Below are 18,238 nucleotides of genomic sequence, written 5' to 3'. Positions count from 1 at the left end.
GGTTTCTTTAGCATATTTGCTCAACATCGCAAATGAACAATTCAATCCCGTAAAATACATTTCAATAATAACAATAGAAACTCGAATGGTCTGTCATAGGTTGCACGATATACGCTCGACATTGATTTGATAATGTTGAAAAAGGATTTTACGGATTGGAAATGAAGCTTAGAGTGTTGAGCTGGCTAGAGAAACATTGTAAATCAAATACGAATAAAAACATATGTCAAGTTGAATATAACTTTGGAAATCAATTGTAACTAACATCACCATACCATACCTTACTAATATAAAATTATTGAATTACTAAAAAAGTTGTCCTGCAACTTGGAATATTTTTGCTACTTTATGTTTTATTTAATTGGTACTTTAATGGTTGCATGATAATATGCTTTGTTTTGCGCGCTCAATCGTTTGTATCACCACTTACAATTTACCTTTGATGTCAACACCAATACACAAAAACAAGTAAACGCACAAACATACTATATATGTGGGAGCATTCTTGAAAATCACCAAACTCTTGTTCCAGCGTGTTATACACACCAAGCATAAAACGTTTTCTCATGTAAAGGTGGTTAATGTGGTACTTTAATATAATTGAATAATATTATAAATCTGTGCACATCACCTTCAAGCTTCAAGTAGAAATCACCTTCAAGTAAAAAAATTGTAATCTTCAGTTGGAATCAAATCATATAATTAATTTAGTGGCTAAAACCTAAGACTTCATGTGAAAGTAAACTAAAATTTCCAATAATTTCACTGAAAACCTCGAAAATTGATATACGCAAACATTCTAGATACGCTAGTGCCTCCGGTACGCAATAATAGCGTATATCGGGGAATACCTGTACAAACCTTTTATACCAACTAAATCAAGTATTGGCGTCATATGTTCAAAACATACTACGAAAATTTTACGCCTAACCACATCGTAGTATTCTAGATTTTTTGCCCAACCATTCATGATCCCGCTCAATAAAAAGAAAGAGTAAAAGAAAAGGAGATAACTGAAAACATTACACCAACACCATATCACTTTCCAACCACCAATTGCACAAACACACATGAGCGGGTGACCCATTGATAAAAATACTCATCGTAACGTGTCACACTCACTCGCTCACTCACTCACACACACACACACACACACACGCGCGCGCGCGCTTAGAAAAACACTCTGCTCAATCAAGAAAACAGAAACACAATCTTCTCAACATTTCTGCCAAGCAACATGTGCTATGCGTTATGAACTGAATCTGGTGTGCCATCAATTCCATCTTATTCGTGACATATATCTAATACATGGACTGGTGGCAATAAACCATTCAAAATTCAGAAACTAATGAAATCCCTGCGTAATAGCAGATATTGAATTCCAAAGCAGTGACGGAAGCAAAATTATAACGGAAATAATGCGTACCCATTCCGATAAGCATTCACTAACACAAACGAACATGGCACGCACCACGAAGGAGGACAAGACGGAATCCATCTTTTTCTGGTAATAAGGGGAATTGCTTCATTAGCACGACACATTCTCTCACACATACTATTGTATACAATACGTTTCGTTCCACTGATTTTGCGTCGTCGGTAAAAGAAGAATTACACACGTTTGCATACAATAATACTGAACAAATGATATTGGATGTTGCTTCCGTTAATTGGAATGTTCTGTTTTAAGAGCTTCTTCAAACTGTTTTCGTCCACCGCACAATTTGCTACTATCATAATATTAAAATATTAGGCTATTACAAACATTTACCAATACACACACGCATCAATCCAGACACGTTGCTCGCCTACTACGAATTGTACAGCCCGAGTGCATACGTTTTTCTGTCGATTCATCGTGCACCCAGCACCATACTTTTGCCTTTTTCCGTATACGCTATTCCACAAACAAAACTTACACACTCACTGACTCATACACACACACAAACACACAAACACACACACACACACACACACACACACACACACACACACACACACACACACACACACACACACACACACACACACACTCACTCACTCATATATATATATATATATATATATATATATATATATATATATATATATATATATATATATATATATATATATATCTATATATATATATATATATATATATATATATATATATATATATATATATATATATATATATATATATATATATATATATATATATATATATATATATATATATATATATTTATGTAGCGAAACCGGCGCGAGGCATTCTTTTATTATTTCCACTTACATTCCATTTCCTATGTTTGCTAGGGCTAACATTACCACTATTATATTTATTACAGATACCACTGTTATGTGGTTTCACACGGTTTCTCCTATTCGCCAATACCAACTAGTGATGGCGACAAACTGACGGCGACGTGGAATTGACGATGCTTTGACGAGATGATGCCGCCAGTGGTATGCTAAACCTGGTAAAGAACGCACTTTCTTATGACACGCCCGTAACACATAGTGCATAACTTTTGAGAGAATTATAACCAGCACAAATCCACTTTAGCTTATGAACTAGATCTCTCATATCATTTGAGTGCTAAATGAATGATATAATTCTGAAACAACACCCTTACAATACATGAATATCGTATAGTCGTATTGAAACGTAATAAACTCAGACACTTCTTTTATCACCATTGCCGCTCGTTTTCTGTTTAGATTGCCCGACACATTAAACAAATCGTTTTGTAACTTACAGCGCGCAATATTTCAGGGAAAATGTTTACACCTAGATTTTTCAATTCAACTAGAGCTAATGTGATAAATGTACTCCACCGAGCCGATGCTATGACAAGACACGATACGTACACTGTCTTAGCTTTCGTTTGTCGAACAATTGACTCTCCGTTGAGTGTTGACTGTATCAACTTGTATCTGTCGACATTTTGACCAATGTGCAGTCCCTTAGGCGGCGCTCTAGCAGCAATCGAACGAAACAAACAAACACGACGCTGTTCGAAAGGTGCTCTGTCAGCTGTTCGATATGTCGGATGGAATTGTCAATCGTTGTCAATCAAAACAAAACAAAACAAAACAACTTCGCGGCCATGTTTGTTGTTTGGATTGGAAGCGAATAGCAGCAACAAGCGTTAACAACTTTGCTAGTGCATTATTTCACGATTAAAATGGAGTTTATCGAAGAATATGCCTCAAGTGCAGCACTGCTAACAGCTATTCAAATGCTAGAGCGTAGTAGAGCAACGACAAACAGATTTTACCGCTCGAGAAAAGAAAAGGGAGAATTTACCAAGCAGTACGAGGATCTTTTGAGCGAACCAAAATACTTCTACGAATACATGCGGATGTCCAAACGAACTTTTTTCTACATTTTGGGTAAAATACGCTCAAAGTTACCTAAAGCAAATAAAACAAACATCAAGCCTGAACACCGTTTGATGCTAACTTTGAGGTAAGTAGATAAACAAATAAGTCAGTTCTCATAATTTTGGATGATTTATAGTTAATATGTGCTTCGTTAGTGATTGAGAATCAAGAACGGTGGAGCAAACCTTAGAGCGTGTGTAAAAAACAGCTTACGGAAAACCAGCGTGTGTAAAAACCAGGACACGGAGATCAATACATTATATTGGTTGCATATTGCAATCATGTTTTGAAGTTTTTAATTTGTAAACGAGTTTTATAAGTGTATGCAAAGCAACCGACCAAATTCGTATGAGCAATCAAAAATGGGGCAATCCGGATTTATTCATGTATTGTACATTTATCTAAATCTTACTTGTTTTATACGTATCAGAAGAGCACATAATATATTTTATGGAAAAACGATATTCATGTCAGGCAATTCGTTCATAGTTCATTCAAAATCATTTACTTGAATGTCACGTTTCTAGTGTTGCTGGTACGTGTTATTTGGTTATTAGTAAACGTTTTCTTTAATTTTCTTCCACATATTTGTACTACCATTTTCATTGAATTTTCAAATTATGCTACCCATACGCACCAAATAACATCGTTTTAAATATCTTTCAGATTCTTGTCTACTGGACTGTCCTACAGGGCTTTGGCACATACTTTCCGCATTTCAAACCAGACTGTAGCAGCTATTGTCTACCAAACCTGTGAAGCCATATGGACCACGATGAAACATATTCACTTGCCTTCTCCTACTCAACAAAAATTCATGGAAACAGCAGAGGAATTTGAAAGTCTAGGCGGATTTCCCAACGTATGTGGATGCATCGACGGGAAACACATAAGGATAAAATGCCCTAATTTATCAGGATCGCAGTTCTACAACTACAAGAAATATTTTTCTATCCATTTACAAGCAATAGCCGATGCTAAAGGAAAATTTTTAATAATAGATGTAGGAGATTATGGAAGAAGAGCCGATAGTGGAGTTTTCTCCAATAGTAATACTTACGAATATATACGGCATAATATTTTTAATTTTCCTCCACCAAGATTATTGAATGGCATACAATTACCGTATGTGTTTCTTGGAGATCAAGGATATCCATTGAAGACATACTTGATGAGGCCGTATCCGACAGGAGGTGCTGGAGACCAAACCGCTTTTAACTACATGTTAAGTAAAACCAGACGTATAGTAGAGTGCGCATTTGGCATGCTTGTTAGTAAATGGAGATGTTTGAAAACAGAGCTACAGGTATATCCGGAACATGTCGATATAATTGTGAAAGCTGTTTGTTTATTGCATAACATATGCATTGATTTTAGGGACAGTAACGTATTACACGTTAATAATGCAACAGCAAGCAACAGTGTGGAAACTCCTTCCATGAATCGGAGATTTAACCACTCGACTCAACAAGCATATGCTGTTAGAGAAAAATTTAAACAATATTTTTTACGAAATTAATATACTAGATACAATAAGATAATTCAAAAAATATCTCAAAACGTTAAGACGTGTTCACAGGAAAGCTCATACAAGCGAAATATGTTAAATTTTGTATGGAAACGTACGATTCAATATAAAATTTAATATATTGCAAGCGTATAAGCTATCGAGTGAAAAGTACTGTACATATGTAAATAATTTTGAGCTATTTTTCTTTTTTTTCAATTAAAATTTAAATTAGTTAATTAACATGAAACCAGAAAAATTACCTGATGAATATATTAATGTGAATTTTTTGAACTAAGTAAATGGTTCCGGTAATCTTTTGTTACTCGGGAAAAATAGACCTTATCTTCTTCTTCATTTTGCGAAACGGCCGTTCTTGATGACCTAGACATTACCAAGCATCTCATGGGTTAGATTATCTCTATTTGATAGGTGTAACTAATGCAGGATAGTTAGTCCAACTTATTAGAGTTTTGAACCCAAAGCAGATATGTTTACGTTACCGACAACCAAACTAGAATTAGTTCAAGGAAAGCGTGCATAGCAGTGTTCTGTTACGACGTGTGGTTCAGGGAGTTCCCACTTTCTTCACTCAGATCTTAAATACCGCATATTTCGTTCCGTCAGTTTTCTATTTATATAAACGATAGTGTAATGTTTAGTTTTGTTCTAAAATTCATTATATATTTGTATGAAGTTCAATGAGATCACAACATTACTAACATTTTAGCCTAAATTGATTATTGGTAGGTTATTAACTTGGGTATAATATTTACAGAAATTAATATTAACTTATTAATTTAAATAACTAAATGCTACGCATACATATATCTCTGTATCTTTCTAATTATACATTGTTATGTAACTTAAAACTATGCAACTACTTAACTTACTTGATTAACTAATTAACTATTACCGTAACCACAGTAGTTCATTTCAGTTGAATTTATCGGATTGTTCTTGTTCCTTTACATGCTTCATTAAAACATCTAAAATTTCTTTTTTAGCTAGCAGTTGTCTCAGCATAGACAATTTGCTCAAATCTTTCGAGATGCTAGCAGCAAAAGGATCCACTTCAGTTTTTTGTTTTATTTCATCCAACTTGGCAATCTTTTGTTTTTCTAAACAAATAAGCTCCTCCAGCACTTTATTCTGCTCTCGGGCCGATCTCTTTCTGCTTGTCGATGGTAGCAAACTATTTTCATCATTTTCACATAACGGCATATTTTCTATCTCTTCAATATATACATCTGCCTCCGCTGGAAAGTTATCTGCAAATATATAATACATTTACTGATGTAATACATGGTATCATAACAATATACAGTACTCAATGAAATTACCGTCCAAAATTTCAATGGTTTCATCAGGAATCTGGTTTATATTCGGCAGGTTGCTAACGGTAGTACGTGACGAATACACATCGGATAAAAATGCTAAATGCTGGAAATAACGCCAGGTTGTTTCCGTGGAAGCAGCAGAACCGGTCGGCACTTTAGTTTTACGTTTTTCTCTTCCATATTGATTGCGTAAATTCTGCCACTTCCTTTTAAGAAGCTCAGCTAAAAGGAGCAATATATGTATTAGTTCTATATGCAACTGTTAAATTTACATTCGCATTACTTTTTAAAATACTACCATTTAAATCGTGCGTGCATAAATAACGAACTATGAAAAGGAAGTTATTGTATTCCGGTATATATTTTGACTAATAAATCTTAGTTACTAAAAAAATAAAAATAAATGGGAAACACAAGAGATTTAGAAATTCTGAACAATTTTGTATCTTAGGAAGTTAGAACGAAGGGGAATATAAAAGGATAAATAATTTTAAAGGGATTAATATTAGGATCTATTTTTTCATTTATTATCTCAATGCAACCCATATGCAAGTACAGTCTGTTCCCGAGGAATCCGCGTAACTCGAATATCCGCGTCGAATATTGAATTTGACGATTTTCGACTAAAGTACAATTGGTTACTTAGTACTTTTTATTCAATTTAGTACTTGTATACACTTTATCGTTTATTTGCCGCGTAGCTGGGGAACAGACTGTAATAGTAAATGCAAAAAACAGTATCATAATGATAGGAGTGATAGAGCATGAAAATAGAGCAAATATTAGAATATTTTCAACTAGTAGTACACATTGAAATATTGGGTTTTATAAGCATTCTAATTAAAAAAAATTGTATGATTAATTGTAATTAATGTTAGTAAATTAACAATTATTGTGTCTGGATTAACTAATTTAAAAATGAGTTATTTTGATGTGCTAAATATTGTTTACATTATAAAATCATATTAGAACAGTAAAGCATATTTCAGCAATAAAAAGAAGCAACTATATTATATTAATTCTAAAAATAGCGTATCTACAAGCTTTTAAAGTAAAAATGGCCGTATATGAGCTATTTACAATGCGATACGGAAAAATACGTTTAAGTACACTTATCTAATGAATTCTTGCCCAGAGTACGTAGGGTATCGGAATGGAGTTTTCCGGATCAAATAGGTTTCGTCCATAACACGTCAGACTCTGCATCACAAAAGAAAGAATGTGAATCACAACAGATTGTGCATCACAACAGGAAGGAACGGTTTTAGGGTTAGCATGAATTAAACGATATATATATATATATATATATATATATATATATATATATATATATATATATATATATATATATATATATATATATATATATATATATATATATATATATATATATATATATATATATATATATATATATATATATGTATATATATTTATTTGTCACTGATTGCATTCCAGCCTTGAACCAATAAACAAAATTATGAATCAATTTATTAATAATTACCGACCAACTCGTTCTATGAAAAAAGAAAACATTCGCCACTCAACTTTAGGAAAATCTTTAGGATGAGCAGAAAAAACTATTACGATTGGCTACATTTTGGACTAGTTGGTTGTAACATAAGGAAACACTGAGTAAAATTACATGTAACATTAACCGTGTAAGAACGTGTTGACCGATAACGCCGTATGTTTCTTTCTGTCCTGAATCGTTTGATCAATATCTGGGGTACAATGGCCAACGACAGGAGCAATCAGCGACAAGAGTATACATAGTTTAAATAAGGCCGAAAATACACAGACCGGAATTACGCGGTCCGTGTATTTTCGGTAAGATAAACGATCGAACATACCGTTCATTTTCATGCTAGCGCCCAACTCATCCCATAGACGCTGTTGAACAAGGGTATTCCTATACCCGGCATGCTTCGGATTCCACAATGGTTCCCGCTGCTGCACCTCAGAAATGAGAATTTCAATATTGATATTTTCCATAGCTGCAAAAATAACACGTATATTTTACTACTCAATTGATAGCATCACCAAGAAGCGCTTACCTCATAGGCGCGTAAATGATTTCTATATCTTCTTTAATTTAGTTTCTAAACGCGGCGTACTTCGATACAGGTAATTGCTGCGAGACAGAAAACAAGCCAATGAAGAACACAAATGACAGCCATCTTGCGGCCTTTGACAATTTCACGACCAAGGTATACAAAGCATGGGTAGGAATCAGACAAATCAGACAAAATCAACTGACATGTTCGATTCGATGTTTGTCTTGTTTGTTTGTTTGTGTCTTACAGTGCACCTCCATATGATTATATGGGTTTGTTCGTGTCGGATGTCGTGTTCGATTGCTGCTAGAGCGCCGCCTTAGTTCATTATACCCACTTATTTAATGTCTATAGTTCGAACTATGGACAAAACTCGGAGTTGTTCGTAGCGTTTAATTTTAGAAAGAGCATAAGATATTTCATACAAATTATCATCGAATTTATTTGAACTGCAGTCTTTCCTCCAATTACGCGAATATGCGTTCCGGAGATATTACCGTAAGTCGAATATCTTACAGCATCAATGTTTTACAGTACATATACAGTACATATACTTGATTAATAATGATTTTTGATTGTACAGTAGAGCATTTTTGATTGTACCTAGAATCAATCGATTAATCGTTAGTAGAATATTATTTTAATCAATAACTATAGGTTTAACAACTGTTCATGAACAAAAATAAATTTCAAAAATACCACTAGACACTACAGAGCTGCACAAGAAACTGGTTACCCAATTGATTATCGCTGCAAACTTTCGCCGTACGTATGAACAGCTGTCAGATTTATGCGTACGGTTAAGCCGCCCGCCGGTTAATCCGTCCTCGGATAATCGACGTTCTACTGTATATTACTAATTGAATGCAATTCGTGTAGAAAATTCGGTAATTTTTGTCTTTTTAATGATTTACAACTTTTGGAAAAATGCAAATTATTTTTCATTCGAAGGATAAAATTGTACTGATTCGACATATGAACTGCCAAAAATAAAAATTCGCGTAACTCCAGTGTCGCGTAACTCATGTACAATGTAGCGCCGTTTATACGGGTACCTTTTATCCGGCTGTCCGTTTATCCATGTTGTTCATAAAAGACAGTTCAATACAAAGGTGACATTGCATTATGAGGAGGTTATTGTTGCATAGTAACACGCATAACGCAGTAACATTGCAAGACTCGATCAGAGTACACATTGAGTGAATAAAGACGATTCCATTCTGAACTAAGGAATAAAGCAGTTGTGTTTTTCTCAAGATATATTCCCTGCGACATATCATTTTGGCGATTACGTTATAGCTTCGATTTCACTTGAAGAGGATATTCAAAACGTCATGCACGAATCATTGAAACAAGTACCAGTATCATTTGCTGACATTCAAAAAGCAACAAGATTGGACGAAACACTGCAAGCTGTTTTGAAATTCATCCGGGAAGGCTGGCCGAACGAAGCGTCGTCAATCAAAAATCAAGACATTCGTTCGTATTACACACGAAAAGAATCGTTAACGCATGTAGATGGATGTATCTTGTTTCACAACAGAGTTGTTGTTCCAAACATTTACAGGAAAAAGGTACTTCAACAATTCCATCGCGGTCATCCTGGAATGGTGCGAATGAAATCCATTTCTCGAAGTTTCGTTTTCTGGCCGGGAATGGATGTCGATATCGAAAACTTTGTCCGGCGTTGTACTTCATGTTGCACTGCTGGCAAAGCACCAATCAAAGAAACACCTGAATCTTGGCCTGTGCCGGAAAAGCCATGGTCACGGGTACACGTGGACTATGCCGGTCCTGTAGATGGCGTGTATTTTTTGGTTGTAGTTGATCCATACACAAAATGGCCAGAAGTATATGCAACCAAAACTACAACAGCAAAGACAACTATCAAGTTTTTAACGCAATCATTCGCAACGTTTGGTGTTCCAGAAACTATAGTCTCTGATAATGGTACCCAGTTCACCAGCTTTGAATTCCAAGCATTTTGCAAACAATTGGGTATTTGTCACATCCGTACTGCACCATACCATCCGCAGTCAAACGGTTTGGCAGAACGTTTCGTGGACACACTAAAGCGTACATTGCGAAAAATTCGAGCAGGAGGAGAGACTTTAGATGAAGCTTTGCAGACTTTTTTGCAAGTTTATCGAACCACACCTACACCAGATAAGTCTCCAGCTGAATTGATGTTTCAGCGGCCTATTCGAACAGTTCAGTCATTATTACTACCTCCAGTTTCACGGTCACGAAATGAAAAGCCAGAAGCTGGTAGAAAATTCTTCGATCCTGGAGAAGCGGTTTATGCCCAAGTCCACCGCAATAATTCCTGGGAGTGGAAACCGGCATCAATAGTCGAACGAGTCGGTAGAGTGAATTACAACGTGTTTTTGGAAGACAACCAGCGAATTATTCGCTCACATGCAAATCAACTGAAGAAGCGTCTACAGGAGGAAACATCGTGTGGAAATAGAAATTGTCACGACACTGGAAATTTGTTAACTATTTTCTTTGACGAATTTGAATTGGGAACTCCACAGGCAGTTGAAAACTCAATTGAAATGACTGAACAAGAACATTACTATTCAGCTGATGAAGAGTCCGCTGAAGAAATTGAAGGAGAAAATTGGCAAACATCATCGTCCACAGTTACTACTCAAGCCACTCCACCGATGCCTGCATCTTCTGCTCAACCCGTGAAAGCGGAAAGACCTCGAAGAATTCGTAGGCCACCAGCCAGGTTTGAACCGTATTGGTGAATTAAGGGGGGAGATGTTGCATAGTAACACGCATAACGCAGTAACATTGCAAGACTCGATCAGAGTACACATTGAGTGAATAAAGACGATTCCATTCTGAACTAAGGAATAAAGCAGTTGTGTTTTTCTCAAGATATATTCCCTGCGACATATCAGTTATTTAAAAAAAAACGATTATCATAGCACATTGGCATAACAAAAAACAATATAATTCATGGCACATTTCAAATATTCTCATTGGAAAATCATGAAGTTAATAAAAACTGAGTAATTTTTATCGAAACATAAAATAAATTTTTAAAAATCACAAATTTGTTAATACAGTCTATTCCCGAGTTACGAGGTTCTCGAATTACGCGGATTTCTTAATATGACACATTCAATGTCAAATCAGTACAATTTGCTTCAAGAATTGTCCAATGCAGTATAGTTGGCATTTTTGCTAACAATCAACTTAAAAGCCAAAAATATCTGAATGTGCTTCACAAATCATATCGCATAAATGATAAAGTGTATTAAAGTATTAAATTGAATAAAAAATACCGAGTAACAAATTGTATTTTGGCCGAAAACCGCGAAATTCGACTTACGCTGATATTCGAGTTACGCGGATTCCTCGGGAACGCAAAAACCGCGTAACTCGGGAGCAGACTGTACATATGTCATTTGATTCATTGTCCGTGTTATTCGCATATCCGGGCGAGGTCGAGTCCCGATGAGCCGGGATAAACGGCGCTCCACTATATAGGTGTTTTTTTTTTAAATGATTCAGTATAAGTATATTTTGATGAAAACACAGCAAAAATTAATAAAAAAAAAAAATAGTAAAACTAATAAACTTTTGATAAGGCTCAAACTCTCAACTGTCGGTCATTGTCAATAAATGATTTGAGGTCAAAGCCAATCAAATCATCAAGTCATATCTTCAGGTAGCCGTTGGTGACGAAATCATACTTTGATTCAATTGACGAACCATTTATTTTTCCAATTGAAAATAATTGTGAACAATTATTCCAGAGTTCGAGTGATAATCGGTTTAACTCAACCAAACTGAATTTCGCTTCACAGTAAAGAAACATCATCATCTTTGCTAGTCTTATAGATACCCTCAACATGTACATTTTGTAAGTTTTTTTTGAGGAACAGGTATCAAGAAGCCTTAGAACTATTATTCCCTAAATACATTTGTAGCATTTTGTGGTTTGTCAAAATTGCAAACCAAATAAGGGTAAAAAGTACTTTTGCAAGCAATTTTAAGACCTGCATCCAACCTGGGTTATAGGTTCTTTTTTGCCGTTATATTTTTTTATTAAACAAACAAAACAGCTAAACCAAACAAATGAATGAGCAATCACATACTTTAAATAAAAGAAAGAAAGAAAAAAAGTCAAAGAACATTTCGAGCTTGATTAATGTTTATGAATAAAGTTATGTGTCGCTAGTGCAGTCATGCGGTATAGAAAGTCTAAATAGTTCGAGCTTGGCGCAGTGACAATATCGTAACTAATGAGTTTTATCCGAGGTGTGATTATTGCTAGTTGAAAACTAAAACCAATACCTCGCCTGGAGGACGCACAATATTGTTCGCTATGGCAAAGAAGCGTTATAACGCTGGTTATAACCAAAAGTGGTTATAACCAGCTGTTAACAATTGTCACCTGAATCAACACGAGTGTTTGTCTGAATTATTGTGAAAGGAATGTATTCCCCACGTGTACAGCCCACATCCTGAGTAGGGATATTTCAATATTTCATTGATGCTGTACTAATACTTTAGCAGCCCTGCCATCTCACAAAACGTGCGTGTATTGCTTATAGCAGGGGTCTCCAAACTTTTCACTTCGCGGGCCGCAATGCTTCACAAATATCGGTTTTGAGGGCTATTTTGGCATCACCTTAAGCTAATATTCGAACGTTTAAATTTCCTTTTTATGAGAAAATACCAACTGAATGTATCAAAATTGTACAGCTTTCTGTTATTGAAGTTTTATTTTAAACATAAAAAGTAAAGATTGTAATTATGATTGTAATAATCAAACTAATAAAATGTGTGCCTTAGATTTTACAAAGTTATCACGGGCCGCATGTGGCCTGCGGGCCTTAGTTTGGAGACCCCTACCTTATAGCAATACCTTAGTTGTAATCAAAAGTCCATTGGTTACAGCAGCGTTTTTTAACCGGTGGGGAATTCCCCCTAAGGGGGAAAATTTGGAGGGGAATTTTGTAACAATATTTCGCTAAATACCGTGGGTTGTCAAGCTTTACTCCCAACTCATGAACTTGTGAGTGGGGAATAAAATCCTATATGGGCCGGTCTGGTGGTACAGTCGTCAACTCGTACGACGTAACAACATGCTCGTCATGGGTTCAAGTCCCGAATAGACCGTGCCCCCATACGTAAGACTATCCTGCTATGGTAATAATAAGTCACTGAAAGCCAAGCTCACTTCACTAGTGGGTACAGGCAGGCCTTGACCGACAACGGTTGTTGTGCCAATGAAGAAGAAGATACATCCTACATGGGGGAAAAAGCTTCAAACAGGTTGAAAACCTCTGGGTTACAGCAACCGTGGTTACACTCAATATCGAATAAATTTAGTTAGTGTTACATCACTGCTGTTCTCGCTTTTTATTAACGACGTCACACTGGCCATTACGGAAGCAGATTGTCTGCTTTATGCGGATGATGTTAGGCTGTTTCGTGTCGTACGAAACACTTCCGACTCTCTTTCTCTGCAAAGATCGATTGATGTTTTCTCTGACTGGTGTATCAATAACGACCTGCTAATTTCTGTTGATAAGTGTACGTCAATGTCGTTCTTTAGAATAGCTAGTCCGCTAGAACTATAGCATATCAGGGACACAACTAGCGCGGTGCAATACGGTCAGGGATTTAGGAGTCACCCTGGATCGCAAACTAGATTTCCGACAACATTACTGTGATATTTTAAACAAAGCTAACAAAATGCTAGGATTTATTCGTCGACATTCGAGAGAGTTCAATGACCCACATTGCCTGTTAACTCTGTATGAGTCCTATGTTCATTCTATCCTCGAGTTTAGTTCTACAGTTTGGTCCAATAGGATAGAAGCTGTCCAAAAGAGAGTTACTCGCAGTGTCCTACACTTCACTCCGTGGCGTAATGTAACCCCTCGTCCATCGTATCATACTCGTTGTTTGTTGTTTGGTCTGGACACACTTGCTAGGAGACGTGATAATGCCTATTGTACGTTTTTGTCCAAGCTTATTGTCGGTGAGATAGATTCGCCAGAACTACTGGCTAGAGTCAACATAAATGTCCCTCCTAGAGTGTTCCGTAACTACAGACTAATAAGAACTGACCTTACAAGACGTGGATACAGCGAGAACGACCCAATGACTGCGATGGCACGTAAATTTAATCAGCGTTACATGTTATTTGATTGCCACCAACCTACAAGATTCTGTTGATTCGTCTTGTCATTGTGCACTGCGTTTATCCTGCTCTTTGTGTTAGTTATTTAAGTTCTAGTTTTAATTCAATGATAAGGCTGCTTGTTTGGCCAATCACTTAATACAATAAACAATACAAACAATCACTCTTAGAATGATATACATCTTCTTTCAAACGCTCCTACAGTGCCATCTCACATAAGATGATACCCCCCAAAATGCATTGTAACCTAATTCAATTAATATTAAATTACCTCCTTGTCTACATTGTTCCTAACAACAACATTCCGATCTCTTACAAACGGTGCGATCCAACTGTGTTTATCAATCTAATAGGCGTGAGATAATTGTTTTCAATTGGAAGATGTACACTACCTTCATCGCACTTCCACAGTTGTGCTATTCTTCCATGTAGCCAACAAACCTATTTCATTTTTGACATCGTTGAGGACACTCTCTCTTTTCTAACTCTACTCTTACTCTAATAATCAATATCAAATCAAAATCATCATTAAAACCCCGGAAAACCAGGTATAAATGCAGATAAAAGTATGAAAGTCGAACAGTCTCTATTTCTTTACAAAATGACCTCGTATCTTGCCAAAATTGGCTAATGTGGCTCTAAAATCGATAACATATTCAACTATTTATTGCAGTAGATGAACAGCGTATAAATAGCGTATGAATTTAGAGTACGAATAATAGTGGAATAACAAATTTTAGCTCAATTGGTATATAGACTAGCATCAGAACAATTGTTAGTTAAAATTAAAATTAATTAAAACTCCACCCATTAACTATCCATACTTACCACCACTACCGAACGCCGAACTATCCGTACATACCGTACAAAGACACTTAGAATGATAGTCCTCATGTATGCTATGCGATTTTTGGGAAACGGAAATTGTGTATACAGCCATCTTGTATTTAAGTCCGTGGTGAATTACTTATAGCAAATGTGTCAAACTCATGTGGTCAGCGGGCCACTTGTTAACCCGAAAATCCATTCGCGGGCCGCAATAACTGTACATCAAATATCGATCCTAAAGGTGTTCTATTCAAAATATTCTTCTTCTTCTTCTTTTGGTTCAACAACCGTTATTGGTTAAGGCCTGCCTGTACCACTTGTGGTCTTGGATTTTATTGACTAATTGATTTCCGCCCATAGCAGGATAGTCAGTCCTACGTATGGCGACATGGTCTATTTGGGGCTTGAACACGGGGCAAAACATAACAACTGACAGCTACCAAACGCTTCAAAAAACGCTTGGGAAAGGGAGTAAAGCGTTTCATTTATTGCTGGTCATCGCAGTAGGTTGGTAGCTATTCAAACCCACTGCGCAAGGCGATCGAAAACTTCTCAATCTCTCGCTCAATGTAGCTAGAGAGCAAGAACCAATAATGATAAAGCGTGGTGAAAGGATGGGAAAGAGGGGAAGGAGGGGAGAAAGAGATCGTGTTTGTGAACTAATTTTCGGCCTTTGTCTACCAGAATAAACGGTAGACCATCACGCGAAAACACGAAAAAGGACCAATTTTCGATGAAGATCTAGTTCACTTGAGGTACGGCAAAATCAAAAAGTCAAATGATTGTAGCAGAAAAATATCATCGTGTCAAATGATATTTTTTTCCGTGATTGTAGAATGAATGCGTGGATCTAGAATGCGATGCTTCAAAAAGTATCATTTTGTAAAATTTTATGTCGACGACTATCACCGTTCGCAACACTGTCCATAACAAATTGGATGCTTTGATGATTGTTCCAAACACTTTTTTCTCAGTCTATCCCAAGTCCTCGTACGATGTAACAACATGCCCGTCATGGGTTCAAGTCCCGAATAGACCATGTCCCCATACGTAAGACTGACTATCCTGCTATGGTAAAAATAAGTCACTGAAAGCCAAGCTCACTTCACTAAGTGGGTACAGCCAGGCCTTGACCAAAAGCGGTTGTTGTGCCAAAGAAGAAGATCCCAAGTTTACATAATTTTACACGATATTTGAGAACGATCTGAGGCCTGTTGAATGAAACAAATGGATTTATGCACAGACACTCTGATAAGTTCTTCACTTTAAGTATGATACCGTATTTGGTTCGGTTGGTACACTGTTCCTTGCTTGCTGGATTAACAGATTCAATAATTGTTGCCTATATATCAGATTTTGCGAAGGAAATGTTTTGTTGGAATCCAGTAATCTTCAGATCATTGTTTTATCCAAGAACTGGCCGTCACGTAAGTTTTTTGGCTTCTTTATTCGTGCCACGCCTGAGTAAAACCACATACCATTTCTGCGAGATACTGTTAAAACTTCAAGGCATACTAGATTTTGTTATGGAACAAACTGCCTAATTGAAGAACACTATAAGCCCACCTGATACAGTGAACCCTCTCTTATTTGACACCTCTCCAATTTGAAAAACCTCTCTTATTTGAACATTTTGCACAGTCCCTCGATTTCCTGTACATTTTTGTTCCTCTAATTTGGAAATCCTCTGAAATCTGTGTCCCTCTTATTTGTGTATAGCGTTGCCATGGTTATTGAATGATGTATGCTCCAATTGGCAATCCTGTTCGCAGTTTCCTAAAGCAACAGTTAAGGCTGCATGCTAAATGTTGTCTCTTTCTTGTTTGGATGGACCTTTCATTCACTTTCCACCTCTGTAATTTGAAAACCCCTCTTATTCGACAGTCCCATCGCCTCTTAAATAAGAGAGGGTTCACTGTATATACACTCACTTAGGATCCGTGTTATGCTGTGTGGAGTCGTACGGTTACACAACTTTCCTAGCAACAGTCTGAATTCACGAATTGAATTTTAATTTTAAATTAACAAGCTTTTCTATTAATCTATTTTTCTTTTCTATTAATAAGCTGTTTCTATTGAACAAAGAAGTTTTTTGGTAACAGTATATGAAATGATGGCACGATGATAAAAGGAGGCTTTGGCCTGTGCAATAAATAGGATCGAAGGACTCTCTTTGTTCTAATTAGTAAACAGTAGATCAAAATATGTTATTTTTTACTAAAAGTAACACATTTTGAATTCAAATGATGAGAATTCACTATATTTGTTTGATTTCAATCAAAATATACAGGTTAAGTTGTTCACTAGGTGAAATATATCTTATTCTGTGAGGCACAATTCTTAGCGATTTAGCTAACCGCACTGCCACATGAGGTGAAACATACAGCTAGCTGTCATCATTTTATTTTCGATAAAATAACAATTTATCCGTAATGTGCAATAATTGGTTGGTGTGCAACAATTGACAAATTACCCTAATTGAAACCATGACTGTCACGATTGTCGTATACGAAAGCCAGCACTGCTGTGTCAGTTAACGTGATAATTTACACCATGTCAATATGTCGTTGCAAATAATGCTGCACGGTGAAAAATTTTACTTCTTCTTCTTTGGCGCAACAACTGTTGTGCCATGGCCTTCCTTCCTGGATAGCCGCGTTCGGACACGGCATATCTTTCTTCGCGAATCTTTCCCCTTCCACTAGAAACAAGTGTTAAAAAAAAGATTCGCCAACATTAGATAAAAGATAAGATCGCAAGCAAATATTTTTGTTATCCATCCAGAGATGGATAGCTTTGATTGCTCGAAAAAGATTCGCTACAGGCTGCTAGACTTCCTCAGACCTCAGTGAAAAAGTGTGTTTAACAAATATTTTCTAGCAGAATATGCCGTGTTTGAATGCGGCAGATGGACAACAAAAATATTTCCTTGCAATCTTATGACAATCCTATCATAGGTTTATTA

The 18,238-nt window shown here is 36.3% G+C and overlaps 2 protein-coding genes and 1 non-coding gene across 3 annotated transcripts in view; 1 reads left to right on the top strand and 2 right to left on the bottom strand.

Annotated features, from left to right (window-relative positions):
- LOC120956334 (uncharacterized) overlaps positions 1-18,238 on the bottom strand; it is a 76,732-nt gene that overhangs the window by 20,009 nt on the left and 38,485 nt on the right. The window lies entirely within an intron of this gene.
- On the bottom strand, positions 5,534-8,366 carry LOC120956123 (uncharacterized). Its single transcript, XM_040377502.2, has 4 exons — positions 8,274-8,366; positions 8,029-8,213; positions 6,220-6,475; positions 5,534-6,147 (listed from the first exon to the last, which is right to left on the bottom strand). The coding sequence occupies exons 2-4, from the start codon at positions 8,209-8,211 to the stop codon at positions 5,813-5,815; spliced, it is 774 nt and encodes a 257-aa protein (XP_040233436.2). The 5' UTR covers positions 8,212-8,213; positions 8,274-8,366; the 3' UTR covers positions 5,534-5,812.
- LOC120960249 (U4 spliceosomal RNA) lies at positions 12,507-12,641 on the top strand. Its single transcript, XR_005752305.2, has one exon. It is a non-coding gene; the product is annotated as a U4 spliceosomal RNA (small nuclear RNA).

Source organism: Anopheles coluzzii, chromosome 3 (assembly GCF_943734685.1).
Source record: "Anopheles coluzzii chromosome 3, AcolN3, whole genome shotgun sequence".
Taxonomy (NCBI): domain Eukaryota; kingdom Metazoa; phylum Arthropoda; class Insecta; order Diptera; family Culicidae; genus Anopheles; species Anopheles coluzzii.
This window is presented reverse-complemented; position numbering and strand designations above follow the sequence as displayed.